This window comes from Schistocerca nitens, chromosome 1, assembly GCF_023898315.1.
Source record: "Schistocerca nitens isolate TAMUIC-IGC-003100 chromosome 1, iqSchNite1.1, whole genome shotgun sequence".
NCBI classification, from domain to species: domain Eukaryota; kingdom Metazoa; phylum Arthropoda; class Insecta; order Orthoptera; family Acrididae; genus Schistocerca; species Schistocerca nitens.
This window is the reverse complement of record NC_064614.1, coordinates 248,052,753-248,068,928: the sequence shown is the minus strand read 5'-3', so window position 1 is coordinate 248,068,928 and position 16,176 is coordinate 248,052,753. Positions and strand designations below refer to the sequence as shown.

General features: G+C 37.2%; 1 protein-coding gene across 4 annotated transcripts in view; it reads left to right on the top strand.

The window, feature by feature from the left end:
• LOC126246994 (uncharacterized) overlaps positions 1-15,964 on the top strand; it is a 213,652-nt gene extending 197,688 nt beyond the window's left edge. For 3 of the 4 annotated variants that reach the window (XM_049948440.1, XM_049948443.1, XM_049948441.1), the window contains 4 exons: positions 1,526-1,632; positions 4,858-4,999; positions 6,150-6,233; positions 15,736-15,964. In XM_049948440.1, the coding sequence (XP_049804397.1) occupies positions 1,526-1,632; positions 4,858-4,968 (218 nt within the window). In that variant the 3' untranslated portion in view covers positions 4,969-4,999; positions 6,150-6,233; positions 15,736-15,964. The remainder of the gene's footprint in view (positions 1-1,525; positions 1,633-4,857; positions 5,000-6,149; positions 6,234-15,735) is intronic. The other variant, XM_049948442.1, reaches the window with a different exon arrangement.
• Positions 15,965-16,176: the final 212 nt, after the last annotated feature.

The following is a 16,176-nucleotide window of genomic DNA, read 5'->3' as shown; positions in this document are numbered from 1 at the left end:
CGTATCTGTGGTGTCAGTTTGCATACTCCAGTTCTGTGTGTTAGTTCCTCATAGTAGTTAAAAACTTTTCTCTGTGACATGTTATTTATTTTTACACTCTCTTATAATTATTTTTCATCTTTTATTGATTCATTAATTCTTTTGTTCATACATTTTCTAATCAGCCTTCTGTAAACTAAGCACTAACTCATTCCACAATGAAATAACTGTAAAATATGTGTTTATTGTACTGTATTCCACTTTTTAGCTGAATCTCTTTTGCTGTTTTAACTTTCTTGTTACTATTAGGCTGGTCCAATAAATAACATTGCTTCAGAAATAAAAATAAACTGATTGACTATATGAATTAAGTAAGTTAATATTCATCAAAATATAACCTTCATACATCTAATATGATGTTATCGCTTTTTCCAGTTTTCATATGCCCTTCAAAAGTCCATCAAAACCACTTGGACCATCTCAGTCATACTGAAACAATTTTCCTTATGTTTCTGTTTGATCTGAGGGAACAAAATGAAGTTGAAGAAGGCCAATCTGGACTGTATATGGTTGAGTTAGCTCTGCCACATTGTATATAGCCAGTTCCTCCCTCATAGTTAGTGAAGTGTGTCTCTGCTCATTGTTGTATCAACAAACAAGGTATGTTCTTCTGTTAGAAGTGGGCCCTAATCTTTAAATGTTTGAACACTTCAGTATAAAATTTTCTGTGCACTGAATGTCCAGCAGGCACAAACTCCTTATGAATCACACGTTTTTCAGTGAAGGATGCAGTGAGCATGAATTTACTCTTGATTTTTTTAATACATGCTTTTTTTATTATCTGCAAGTATTCACAACAAGGATTGATGTTGCTGAGATGTCATATGGTGCTTTTTATGATCACCTGACAAAATTAGTGGGGTTATTGGTGTCACCTTTGTGCACCAGTTTTGCATTTACAAATTAGTGATAACTGTTGAATGAACAGTTGATTTCAGTTAATCTAACTTCTAAACTATTAAATGGACTCTTTAATTGGTGATTACAGTTCAGACATTCCCACATTTTAGCCACATTTTTGTCATTTTGGTTAGATGTCAGAGATCCTGGGCATTTTCTGCCTTCAGTGTTCCTATTCATCTTTTAATTTTTCATCCTACACAAAACAATGTGTGTTCTGATCAAGACTTCATCCTTGCAACCTACACAGATAATTTTAAAAGTTTCTCTAGCAGATATGTTCAGTTTATTAGAAAATTTTATGGATCATTGGTTTACAGCATCTTGGCTCACAGTGCAAGCATTAACACACATTCATTTTCAATATCATCTACATGTTCTTAAGGCTAAGAGGCAACTGAGATGAGTCTTCTAGATCACCTGATATCCTCTACCATTTATCTCATCCACAGACACTATCCTCTACCCTTCCCCAATGGCTGGGAAAAATCAGTTCCTGAATTTTATCCAATTATTTACTCACTTCTGTTATCAGAACGCAACTCGAAAGCATCATATTGATATGAATTACCTTGATTCATTTCAGGTGCCATGTGCTTCATTCTTTATAAGCGGAGGAACCAAAACAAACCACAGACGCTGAGTGACAAAAGCAGCAACCCTGATTCCAGTGTATACATCGAAGAAAGCTCTGTAAGGGTATGAGTTAATTAGGGCATGAAAATGTGAGATGCAAAATTCAGTGTGTGACTGACAATGTCAGCATTTATGCCACTTTCAAATACTTGGGTGCAATCCTTGGTATTTGTTTTGTAGTTGCGTGCTTTGTCAGATGCTATTCATTGACTGTCACCCAAGTGTTTCTTTTACTTTCTGATCAACTTATAATCCAGTTGTGAAAATGAGTATGTATAGTTATTGAGGAAATAAGGACAATCACTGCTATTGGTAATGGTATTTTGTAATTCTCTCATACTTTTGTAGCCATTTCTGTGCACTTTTTCAGTTATTTTGTGTAGGAAATTTTGTCATCCTTTCATTACTTGAGCAGGAAAACTTATGAATCAAATAACTTCCAGAAATTTGAAATGATTTCTACACACATTTCTTTTGAATGCATGAGTATGAACAAGAAATGCACCCTAGGAAATGAAGTTTAGAATGTGTAATGATTCAGTGGAAGCTATACTTGGATTCGACAGTGTGTGACTGTTTCACACCAGAGTAAACAGACACACAACCAATTTCTTTTACGATGACAACTTACAAATAAATCGAAACAAACTACTGGCAGAAGTAAAGCTGTGAGGACGGGGTGTGAGTCGTGCTTGGGTAGCTCAGATGGTAGAGCACTTGCCCGCGAAAGGCAAAGGTCCCAAGTTCGAGTCTCGGTCCGGTACACAGTTTTAATCTTCCAGCACACAATCCGCTGCAGAGTGACAATCTCATTCTTGAAGTTGAAACAAGTTTACCATTCATCTAACCCAAACTGAAAACCACAGTAAAAGGATTTTTATCTCTCAGGTTTTCTCAGCACACTTCGTTAAAGGTGTGCATCCAGGTGTTTTGCTGAGTTGTTGTTTCAGTGACCCACCTCGCTGTCTTCTTCAGGTGCTGTGAATTTTGCTATTATATGTACTCACTTTCTGACTGTGAACTATTGTTTGTCTCCTGCCACTATTTATAGCTGAATTCAACTCCAGATGCCCACTATGCCCTTTGATACTCATTTGTTCACACTGATATTCTGTGAAACAGAAATTCTCTCAGCATTTTCCAGATTTGGTGGATGTGATTGCTGGTAAGGTTTCAATAAATTGAGTTCTGGAACCCAATCCTTGTTCAAATTGAAACCTCTACCCCTGTTTATTTGGTTTTCTATCTTTATTTCAATATACTCTTTAATTATGCAGTCCCACAAACTTGGTTTTTGCACCATGATACCTGTCTCATTGTATTTCATTTCATGATGCTCCTTGCATCTGTCGTCAACTGTTCTGATAGTCTGTCCAATATACAACATGCCACATTTACAAGCCCTTCAGCTAAGATAAAAAGTATTCTTTGCAACACTAAAGATGATCGGGTGTCTGAAAGCCAGATGTTTATTGCATTCCCTGCAAATCTGGCAATCTTATGTGGGGCAGACTATCAGAACAATCAAGGAGATATGAAAATAACATTCAGTGATAACACACAAGTAAAACAACCAAGCAAATCAGCTGTCACCAAGCACTGCCTGAAATATAATCACAGAATGAAATACGATGACAGTAGTATCATGGTGCAAATTCCAAGTGTCTGGCGCAGCATAAATAATGAGTCTGTGGGAATAAAGATGTCAGAAACCCTAATAAACTCGATTGGAGATTTCAGTTTAAGTAAGGTTTGGGGTCTGGCACACCCTTTTTTTTTTTTTTTTTTTTTTCCCCCAGATATTGCCAAAAATCATATCCACTGAGTTGGAAAACACTGATAGAATTTGTGTTTCATGGAATATCAACGTGAGCTATATCCGCTGCAATAGCTGAGTGGTCAGCGTGATGGATTGCCTCCTACGGGCCTGGGTTCGATTCCCGGCTGGGTCGGGGATTTCTCCATTCAGGAACTGGATGTTGTGTTGTCTTCATCATCATTTCATCCCTATCCGGCACGCAGATCACCCAATGTGGCGTCAAATGTAATAAAACCTGCACCAAGGCGGCCGGACCTGCCCCGTAAGAGGCCTCCCGGCCAATGACGCCAAACGCTCATTTCCATTTCCAGTGTGAGCTCTGAAAAACAAAAAAGCATCAAACGGCATAGCGGGCTTCACTTAAAAGTTCCGGGTTGATAGGCCATGGTTTATGTATAAAACTCTCCCCTGACATTTCATCTCCAACTGCGGGAGGCATACTGTAAGGTAAAGCAGCAAACTGTTCATCTCTTTACCTCAGAGGATGTTTCCTGCAGTTGGAGACGAAATGTCAGGGGAGAGTTTTATACATTGACCATGGCCTACCAGCCCAGAAGTTTTTAAGTGAAGACAATATCAGTCGTGAAAGCCTACAGTGTATGACTGGGTGTAGTGGACATTGTAAGTTGAACTTGGCTATAAATACCAATGAGAGACCAACAATAGTGCCCAGTACAGGTGAAATCTAATCAGCGAGTACACATAACAGCAAAACTTGCAGTACCTGAAGAAGATGGCTGGGTCAGTCGTTGAAATATTGTTCATAAAATGGAAGCTGCTTGGCAGAACACCTGGAAGTACACCATTAAACAATAAAAGAAATCTGTTTGTAAGTCAGTCACTGAGTTCTCCTAAGGCAGTATGCTTAGTTGGTGTAAGACACAGAATGGAACAAATCTGCATATAATTTATGGTTCAAATTTTTAATATCCATGTAAAATACATTCTAGTAAAATTATTTTGTATGCATTAAGAATATGTTTTAAAGATCAAGGGACTACAGTTTTCATGAAAAATTGTACTTAAGGAATTGAGAGGAATAGTGTGAAAGTCTTTGCTGAATTTTAAAATTCTGATGAACTTGTTAGGCATGACATCATGTAAAAAAAATGGCACTGGCAGAAGTGAAGTATGTAAAACAGCAAATATAACATAATATGAATGGAGCACATATTGGGCCATAACCACCACTGTAGCCCAGCATTTTGTTACTTGGCTATGTTGTTCAGTATCTGAACTGATAAAGTAAATGCCTTTTATGCTAAGACATAGCAAGTACTCACACACTGAACATGCTCATGGCTAAACCAATTGGGACAACTAGATAATGTTACTTACAATATTTTCATAGACATTAAAATGATATTCAGTTTTTCACTTGAACATCTGTGTTTGGATAGATGACAGTATTATCAGTAGATATAGATGTATAACTGATTGGCATCATTATTTTTTATTTTCAGGATGACTCAGAGGAAATGTATAGTTTAGATAATGATTCTTTCTTGAATAGTCTAGAAGCCATGACTATCCAGAACTACTGGACAGAAAATGTCAAACATACCAAACTATAGAAGAGCTATTATATATTATTTAATAGAAACTGTAAGTAAAGCAACTCTGAAAAACTATTTTAGTGTTATGTTGCATCAAAATGTATGTTTTACATGAGAAGAAAGCAAATAAAATTTGGTAATCTCCACTGTAGCTACATTTTTTTTTCTTCAAATGAATAAGCATAAAGAGAATAGGCACAACTGCCATGACAGATGTTAGACATGCAATTAATTTGTGGCATTCTCAGTTATAGGCAGACTTGCTTCCTGGAAAACTTTTTGCTTTTTAACTCCTTGTTACCTTAATTACTATTATTTGTAAATAGTTTTTCTGTTACATTCATATTGTTTCTTCTCATAAGCTGTTCTGAAAATGAAATAGTAACAGAAGCAAATCTAAAGAAAGAAATTAAATTAAAAAAGTAGTAATATTTTTACCTGATACTGATTTCTTCAGGCATGTTTCTAGTTCTTCCTAACTTAAGAGAAACAAGAAAGCAGGCTGTGTAATTATCTTCAGTTTTAATGTGCCAAGTCGTATTTTAACATACAACAAATTTCAATTTATTTTTGAAATAGATGTTCCACAGCTACAGTTCATTTTTAGTGTATTTATCTTTCGTTCTTTGCTAGTATTTTCAGGGTCAGGAGCCCATTCTCCAGCAATCACCTGTCATCATTCAAACTGTAAAGCTGGAATCTTCATGACCAATAGTCACTGCCAAACTAATATTGCCTGTTCCCCCCCTAAGAGCTTGGCTTGTGACAGGAATGACTGCTTGAGAGTAGGGGTGCAACCCCAAAACTAAAAGCAAAGAACAAAAAAATACATAAATAAAATATAACTGTGAAACATCTATTTCGAAATAAATACTTTTGTCAGCTATTGTTCCAACAGTAAAATTCTGCTCTGAAAGTTGTGAAGATCATTAATTATCTTTCAGCTTCATTAACTATCTTTCAGCTTCACAATTTTGCTTTGTTAATACGGAAGAAGGAAGTCACTTCTGTTGAAAATTATTTTGTTACTGTGTGTAATGTGTGGTTTTACATTTGCCTGAAGCTAATTTTATAAAAAGACACTCATACATAATTGATTTGGCTTTGTAAAGAACTTCCATCTGATATAAAGTCTGATGTGCTCTTCCTCTGACCATAATGTTCGAGAAACCAAAAATAATGGTTCTTCTGATTTTCAGATGACAGATTTTAGATGTCTGTTTAGTAGACCAAAGATGGTGGAAAAACTGGACTGCTTTACATTAAGGTTCCACTAGTTACAGGTAATGCATATGTATTTAATTCTTTTCAGATTTCTTTTTGTGTAGATTGAGAATGTTCACTTTAGTTACAAACTGCTTGTCACATTACAAGTCAACAGAACTAGCAGTTCCTTTACACACGTGCGAACGCGCGCGCCCACACACACACACACACACACACACGCACACACACACACACACACACACAATGAATGAAAGTTGGAAGTGAAACATAAAGCAGCAATTTTCATTTGTAAATTCACAGAAAAACAATGTTTGGAAACTGAAAGGCTGAGAAATGCTGAAGAATTCCATATCCTGAAAGAACTTAATCACACTTTTAATGTTTATGTAAGCAAATGGCATCAATTTTAGAAGTTCAATTTTGAAATTACTTTTAATTCTGTAAGCCAATAAATACATACTGCCACATAAATGTGATAGCCAGTGTGCTAAAACCCATGTAAATAAAATTTTGCTGAGATTTTGACAACAAATAATAGTTATCATGATAAAGGCTCTCATGGAAAAAGTGTGCTACTTAGCTGTAGTAATTTATTCATCAAAGGATGATCATTTTACAATGATGTGGGATTTGTCAGCTTATTACAAGAAAAACACATGCAGACATGAGTGAATATATGCACAGGGTGAGTGGGGAAAGGAGAAGCAGTTGGCTGAGACTTCATTCAATGATTAGGCATGTGACTGAAGTGGTCCCAACATGCAACACACTTTTCTGGTAATAAGTTGTGCTCAGTCACATTGCTTGCTGTGTGGTCTCATAATTATGGATGGTTCCAATTAAATGAGTGAGCTGTTTTTGTTTAATAGGTACGTCTTAAGAAACGATTAGTATTGTAAATATATACAGATGTTAGAGTCAAAATGCTAAGTTTCCTGAAATGCTGTCTACATGACTCATTTTTCCCAGACTGAACATTGTACAACCTGCCTTTTTTAAGATATCTGTGCTGCATGGTTAGTTTCCCCTCAAGCTGATTCCATACTATAACATGAAGTGAAAGTAAGAATATTTTATTTGTAATAGAACTGAATTGGGAATAATTTGCTGAGTACTTTTAGAATATAATTAATTGACAGCTAAATTTAGATATAGTTGACATCGGTATTCCATTTAAGATTTTCTTCAAACCTTATAGACAGAAACTGGCAGTACCTATGTTAGACAGCTCTTGGTTCTTAGGAACAGCCTTGGAATTACTTGTTTTTGAGTTGAGATGGTGCAACTGATAATGGATTTGTACATTTACAGTGAGATTGTTCTCAATGAATCATTCACTCATTGATGACATAAATTGTTTAATCTCTTGGTCATGATCAACTTTGTCAGTGACTGTTATCAAAATACTTGTGTCATCAGCAAATAGTGTAGTATACCCTGCGGTAAGCTTTGTGTTTATGTCATCAATATATAACAAAAACAGTATGAGACCCAGGATTTTGCTGTATGGTAAACTATATCTAAATAGCATTATGTTATTTTCTGTAATCTGTTTGACAGATGTAATTCTAACCATTGGTTATCAGTACCAATCACAGCTTTACCTGGTAGCTTTCTTAGGAGTGTGGTGTGATTAGTATCATAAAGGCTTTCAACAAATAGCAGCAATAATTTCCTTATTATCTAATGATTTTAAGGTTGTGTGGAGATATTCATGTACTGCTGTGAATGTTGTTGCAACACAACATGAACAAATACTAGTTTTTAATGTGTTTGGTAGGCTACAACACACTATGGCATAATGCAGAATAGCGTGAAACTGACTGGAGACAATACAAGGCCAATAGCATAACAACGTCCATATCTTGAGGGCTGCACAATCAGTAACAGTTGACAGCACGATGCAGTAGGCTCATGTCAGCCATGATGCAGGCAAGCATAGACATCACTGGTAGTGGTGGTGCTAGTTTTGAGTTGGGACATGCAGCCAGTGTTGTAGGCTCATGCTGGAGGCTGATGACGGAGTCTCTGATGTTGATCTGCACATCCATGGCTAGCAAACCATAGAGCAGTGCATCAAGTAACATCTGTGATGAGCCAGTGTGGCCATTTGCAGGCACTGCCAGCACAGATTATGGATCTGGAGCAAGGTAGATGGTGAAAGCTAGCAATATAGCTGTGGTTTTACAACACCCTTCCCCTACCAGATAGAGGGGGGGGGGGGGGCGCACTGTGGCCAGCCCCATGCCATGTGGAGAGTGAGGTGTAAGGCTGAAGTGACCTGACCAATGGTGGCTGTGCCGGGTGGGCAGTGGTGGAAACACTGGTTAGGTGGCAGATACTAGAGGTGACATTGTGATGACATTTGGGCTCCAGTGTGTCAGCTGCTCTACTGGTACAACCACTGGGGATGTCCCCCATTGTGGTATCTCAGTCTGAAGTGTTGGTCTGCCCTGGGGCAGGGAAGCCAGTTTTGAGACCAGACTCGCATCCTGGGGCTGTGGTGGCCTGAAATAACTAAAATTAGAATTAGAGGGGTTTGGTGAAGGAGGATGGGGCGAGTGGACTCCAGCATGATCTCTTCTTCTGCTGAAGGGTGGGAAAATGGACTGCGGTGTAAGGGATGGGGAGAAAAAGATGGGGAGGCAGTCACGTAACCAGAGCTGGTTCCAGTGGTGGGTGATGGTCCAGTCTATGGTATCGAGCATAAAAGCCTGTCAGCCCCACTGCTGATGAATGTTAGCTTGGAACCAATGATCTTGTTGGCCTAAGCCACAGGCCCACAAATGTATGCCAGGCCAGGACTTTGGGGAGGTAGCAGGAACCAGGGTGCTGGGAGTGGGCAGCAGTAAATGCTGGACAGAATGGGGTTGACACCCATATAAGAACTCTGATGGGCACTTATCACCAAATGGTGTTGCCCAATATGAACTTTTAAAAAATGTCAGTGAAACTTGCCTGGAAGCATCTTGGACGTATTTCTTTATCTGCTGTTTGGGTGAACCTCTCTGCCTTTCCATTCAATTGGGGATGAAAAGGAGGTGAAGAGACGTGCTTCATTCCACTTTTAGCATACAAATCCTCAAAGACCTCTGCTCAAAATTGCGGACCATTGTCTCTCACTAATGTCTGTGGCAGGCTGTCAGTGGCAAAATTTTTTAACAGCACCCTCACTGTGTATTTCACTGTGCATTCCACTTTGGTTGTATGGCAGTCAACAATACTTGGGAATCTGGAAAAAGTGTCAATGATAGTGAGTCATGTAGTATTCAGGAACAGAACTGCAAAATCGAGACGCACTCGTTTACAAGGTTTGACGGTTGCTCAAGGAGAAAAACTGATGTAGGAGCACTATGATCTGGGACATGAGCTGTTGGGTTGCACACCATGATCAAAGCCTTATGGCCCATTGCCAGATGGAACTTGGTGTCATAAAGAAAGACATGAAATTTCTTCAAAGTGAGTGTCATTGCCAGTTTTTCGGTTTTTCCTTCTCTATTTGAGGGTATTTAATTTGTGCAAAGGGGAGGGTTTTTGAAGCATATGTGATGGGGTGTTCTGAACCATAAACCTCTCAGTGAGCCAGGGCATCCCCCACCCCATGCTTCAATGCATGCATCGCAACCACTGTCTGCTTCCTGGGTTGGAACATTGCTAAACAAAGTGCTGAGTGTAGACACTGTTTGAACTCCCAGAATGCCATTTCACATGCTGCCAACCACATGAAAATCACTCCCTTCTTACACAAGTAATGTAATGGATGAGTTATCTGAGATGCCGCTGGAATTAATTTTGTATAATATGTAATATTTCCCAGAAACGCCTGGAGCTGCTTGAGATTCACCAACCAAGGCTTGGTTGTAATTGCTTTGATGTGTTTCTGAACTGGTGATATACCTTCATGAGAAAGTATGTGGTCTAAACTTGGTGAAATTGCGTTTTAATCCTGCCTTCTAAAAGATGAAAAAGAGTGAGTTCATGTTGGCTAAAGTCACTTGGTGGAAATTTCCACAAGGAAAATTCCTTCCAAATAGTTAATGCAACCCAGCATGTTGTAAAGCAGCTCTTCCAGGAGTCTGTAGAAAATTGCGAGGGCACTGGAGACCCCAAAGGTCAACCATTTATATTTGTGTAAGCCATGTGGTGTATTAATCACCAATATCTTTTGTGAACATTTGTCTAACGGGAACTGTAAGTACACTATGGCAAGGTCAGTTTTAAGAAGAAGTGTCCACCCTCTAGCTCTGCATGTAGTTCCTCAGGCTCTGGAATGTGGAACATGTCCACATCAGCTTCAGCATTCAAGGTGACTTAAAGTCCCCTCAAAGTCTTGAGTTTGTCAGATGGTTTCTTGGCAACAACAAGGGGAGTATCACACTGACTCAGTGATGTACATTCTATCACATCCAGTCCCTGCAATCTGTTTGATTCATCATTGACCTTGTCCTAGAGTGCCAGAGGAAATGGCCAGGGTCAAAAAAAAGGCAGTATCATAGGTTTTTAACTAAATGTGAGCTTCAAAATTATTCGCTTTTTCTAGACCACAAGGAAAAAAATCAGGAAATTTGGTGCAGAGCATGTCCAGTTGTGGATAAGGACTATTCTCAGTGATCAGAGTTACTGTATCATTGGTGGAAAATCCAAAAGACTTCAATGCATCCAGACTGAAAAGGTCCTCAGTGTCAGTACTGTTTATGATTAAGTAAGTTATGTCCCTGGTTACATTTTTGTTCAGGTCTTCCATGGTAAATTGACCTTCCATGGTAAATTGATCTATCAATGGAATGTATTGCTTATTATAAGTTACCAACCATCAAACTGTTAGAAGTAGTATGGTTGCCCCTAGTTATAAATATGTTTGAAAATTGATGTCTGGCAGTGGCATCCATATTGACTTGAAAGCAGACTCTCTTGCCAAGTATGAAGCTGACAATTTAAGTGGTTTCTTCCTACAGTATACAGAAAGGTTTTGTTCTTCTTCTATGACAGAATGTCACTTGCTGTGTAAAGAAAACAACATTTCAGAAGTGCTATTTGTGGAATCCAATTTCCTATTTATGTCACATGAAACAGAAAGGAGCTTACAAGTTTGGTGACTACACAACATTAAGAGTGTCAGTTTGAATTAGTACATTAACCCTTCAAGCAAATAGCTGCCAACATGCCTAGCATGTTGGCGGTAGTTTATATGGCCAGTTGCTACAAGAATGCAACATTTTGTTTAAATTGCTATAGTGCAAGAATTCATTTGTTGAAAATCAATAAAATTTCAAGAACAGTTAACAATAGGCCTCTATTACATTTGAAACATACATGATCAATGAAAACTAAAGCTCAGTGTGGTGTATTTGGTAACAAACTTCAAAACAAAAGTCCTTCACTGCAGTCTCTTCCCATGTGTTTCTAGCAACCAGTTAATATACAAAGCCTGACATTTATGTGTGTAGCTTCCTTTGCCTTCTCAGTGTCTTGATAAACAATAAATGCACTGTGCTCTGACATATTTCGTAGCCGTCTAAATATTTTCATGCATCTCGCCATTTTTTTTTTTTTCTTTGAAGTTCCTGATTTCTTCTGACTTGTTCACTTTCCAATAAATATCTTAATGCTGCATCAGCACAGAAACACAGCTGACAAAGTAGCATTCCTGCCATTAACTGATGGGCAAGCAATGCAGCTTTACAGGTGATACTACAATTGATGAGTATGTGGTTGAGTAACCAACAGAGCAGATGCTTGCAGTGCATGATTACATACTGAGGTTCCAAAGGTGTAAGAGACAGCAAAGAAGTGTTTCTAGAGGTTTCATTGCAAATTGTTGAAACAGATTGAGTAGGTGCTGAGTGAGTACTTGCACACTATTGGTCAGAAAACTTGTTACAATGGGTTGCCATAAAAAAAGAAGAAGTATTCCTTATCTCCCAACATTTCCAGCTTTTACAAACTCCATCTCTCTTCATTCGTTGCTCTTCATACTGACACACTGAAAAACATGTGAATGTGAAACAAGTATAATTGTACAGACTCTAAAGTGTGACTTCTATAAACAATTTGATGAGAAATGTACCTAAATTATCGCTACAGGAAAATCTCATAGCGCTCAGAAACTATACACGGTATACTCTACAGGAAAAAACACATGGATTACTGTAGCTAATTGTGGCTTAAAATGAGTTGTCTGTTATTTGAGCTTCCATTCTTACTTAAATTTGCTCATCTTCTGACTGCATATCAAGTTCACAGTCAGTTCTTTCACTGTATTAATATTCACTGCTGCGTTCCTAATGCTCTGTTTGAAGTAATCTCTTTCTCACTTCTTCTGAACAGTCTTTAACATAACACTCAAATCTTTTTTCAGTAAAATGTTCCAGAGCTTCATCGGTAAAGCGCAGAACACCAGCAAACTTAAAGGATGTGTTCCTGTTTGCGACATTCCTTTTTACTTTGACATATATCAGCTAAGTCGATTACATTCCAGTTCTTATATTTTCATTTATCCTTTTACATGGTGGTTGGATAAAGGAGCATCCCTACATATGGGAAGGGAGAATGTAACCAGTCTGCAGTGGTTGCTTTAAGCCTGGGTAATATGGTATGTCAACTAGCATGGATTGATAGCTAACAAATCATCCATTACTATAAGGCAGCCTTCTTCCATTAAGCGCAGCACAACACATTACCTATAAAATTCTTAAAAAAATGTTACCATTCCCTTCTGAATGCTGATTGGATCAATAGGAGTGTTAGAGCCATGAAAAACAAGTTTTGCTCCTGGTATAAAACATATATTTACTTAAGTACCATGGACCACAGTGAGGCAAACACATCTATCTGTAGTTACTTTCAGGACACTGCTCCCCTTGGAGACAAGTCAAAAGTAATGTTCATCTGTAGGTACTTTCAGGACACTGGCCCCATTGGCAACAAGTCAGAAGTAATGTTTGTCTGTAGGTACTATATACACAAACCTTCCTCATGAATCAGTCTGACCATTAGTGGAAACTGTATCAAAACCATACCGTAGATCCTGATATTAGTCCAAACATATATGCTGAAACTGTAGTAGGGGACTTTAATGTATATTTGTATGTAAGAAAATTAGGAATTGTGGCTGTTCTTCAAGCTTCTTTATTTTTTATGTATACTTTGACAAGTTAGAGGATTGTGTGTCAGCAGAAAAAAAAACTCCTGAATGCTCTGTAACATTTGTTTGATTATTATTATTATTATTATTATTATTATTATTATTATTATTATTATCATTATTATATTGGTTTTAGGATGCTAAATGGCCTGTTATCAATGCCCTGTCAGAATATGAACTAAATGTATAGTGGGAATGAAGTCTTTCCTCGTAAGCACTCTTCTTGGGGCAATGGCCACTGCACACGTGTTGGAGACTTAGTGATTGCTTATCAATACATTAAACTTTATAATAAAAATCATGCATGGGCACTTGCATGTCTACAGTCACATTCATGGTCTTTTTTCACACTTAAATAAAACCTGTAATGTAATCATGATACAAAATGATAAATAAAATGAAAATTAGCTCAGATAAATGCCAAATGTTATTCCGTAGTACATGCGGCTGGCTGTCCACTAATAAAAATGGGGAAAGAACCAGTCAATATTGAGATTAAGTAAATGACGGTTAACAGTTCTACACATTAATGTTAAAATGCTTAGGTAGAAACAACAGTTTAACAAGATATATTAAAAGAGAAATTGATGCTATAACATGCTGACTATTGCCCTAAACACAATTTTTAGAGTATACACTCCAAATCCAAGCACTTTTTAGCTATATTGATGGAACTGCTAATGTAGTGGTTTAACTTACATGCAGAGTGGCACAGTTATATGTAGACACCACAGAGTACATATTTTACACAAATCAGACTAGGGATGATTTGGACCCTGGGAACTTGGTGCATGATTAAAGATGGAAATATAATTCGGTTTCAGTTCCCCTCAAACTTTTACAATTACTTAGAAAATGCTTCACCACAGCCCATCATACCACTCACTTTGTAACAAAAACCCAAACTACAATGGAGACAAAGACCCCCAAAGATACTAAGCCAATACAGAGACATGCTGTCACAGCCACAATCATGTTTATAATTGATCAACAGTTAATACATGTCTTACTTTTTGAAAATGTAATTATAATTAAGACTGTTAATTTATGAAGTGTTGCAACTTCTTATACTGTTTTTGTGTGCTTTAACCTTAATATTCAAAAATGCAGCTGCCTGTGAATATCCATAAATAATCAATGAAATACATAAAATTTGTAAATTTACAACTCTAGATTTTGTATAAGTAATTTACAATTTAGTACTAACATTACGTGTGTAATTTTTTCCCATATGTTTCTTACTGAACCTAGAAATTTAATTAGAGGCTACTGGAAAAATGCATATCTTGTATTAATGGTCAACTATTAATGAAATGTAACATGTTACAAAAATTGAAACTACCACAAAATAAATATAAAATACTCAGAACACATTAAAACAACTCATCGTAGTGGAATGAAACATCTTCTGCAAATACAATGATACAAATATGAAAAAATACGAGTAATACATTACAATATTGTGAAAAGGAAAGTTGCTGCGCACCATATAGCAGAGATGCTGAGCCGCAGATAGGCACAACAAAAAGACTGTCACAAATATATCTTTCAGCCAGTAAGGCCTACAGAGTCACACAAATGCAGCTCACACACATGACTACAGTCTCAGGCAACTGAGGCCACACTACCAAGAGAAACAAAGGAAAGAAGAAAAAGAAGGACAGGCATTGAGTATAGAGAAAATAGTAAGAAAGATAAACAGCACTGGTTGAGGATTGAAGAAAAGCTGTCAAGCAAAAATCAAACAATGAAAAATCCAGGAATGGAATGGAATGATATTGTGAGAAGGAAAATTGCTACTCACCATATAGTGGAGTGCTGAGTTGCTGATAGGCACAACCAAAAGACTGTCACAAATATAGCTTTCGGCCAGTTAGGCCTTTGTCATCTAATTTGGACAAAGGCCTTACTGGCCGAAAGCTATATTTGTGACAGTCTTCATGTTGTGCCTTTCTGTGATTCAGCATCCCCACAATATAGTGAGTAGCAAGTTTCCTTTTCACAATAATATTGCATTCCATCCTGGATTTTCCATTGTTTGTAATACATTACAAGCTGGCAAAGGTGGTTATATTTCATTACGCAGTCAAAATTGTAAAACTGATACAAATGGCTGGCCAGGTGAGCGGCTAAAAAAAATACGACTCAGCCACTCTAACAATCATTAAAATAACCCACCCAATAATCTGGGCAGCAGTCCTGACAAGACATAATAACTTAAAATCATTTCCACACTCCTCTTATTGTTATGTTATAAATTTGTTTAACCACAAAAAAATTCAGTAACTTGGCCATCCTGTATCAATTAAAATACCACTCAGTTGTTATAAAAATAAATGTTACTAATGGAATATTACTGCTGTTAATTTAAAGGATGCAAGAACCATGTTGTAACTAATATTTTTGCCTTTCAGTTTAGATTCCTGGTAGTTGAAGATGAGAGAAATGCCTTTACTGGACAATTATGAACACTTTGTTGGGACTGAAGACTCCTGTGTTTGACCAAGGAAAGAGTACAAATGACTGAATATAGTGATCTTTTTATGTATTAAATGAAAAATCTCGTATTGTATTCTGTAATTTTACCTATTTTGACATAATTACATTTCATTAAATTAATCATTAAAAGTATTTCTTTAGAAATATTGCAGTTAGTTATTGCTGGGAACACCTTACATCCTTAGTATGAATACTTGCAGCAGCATAATGATGCAAGATTTCAGGTTAGAGTGCTCAAAAAAGAACTTTTACATTCTGAAATGTGTTTGTTTGATAGAACAAGAATGTGCTTGAGTGAGAAACATTGAAAGTGTAGAATCGTGTTTTGTGTGAAAAATTACTTTTACAAGTTTCAA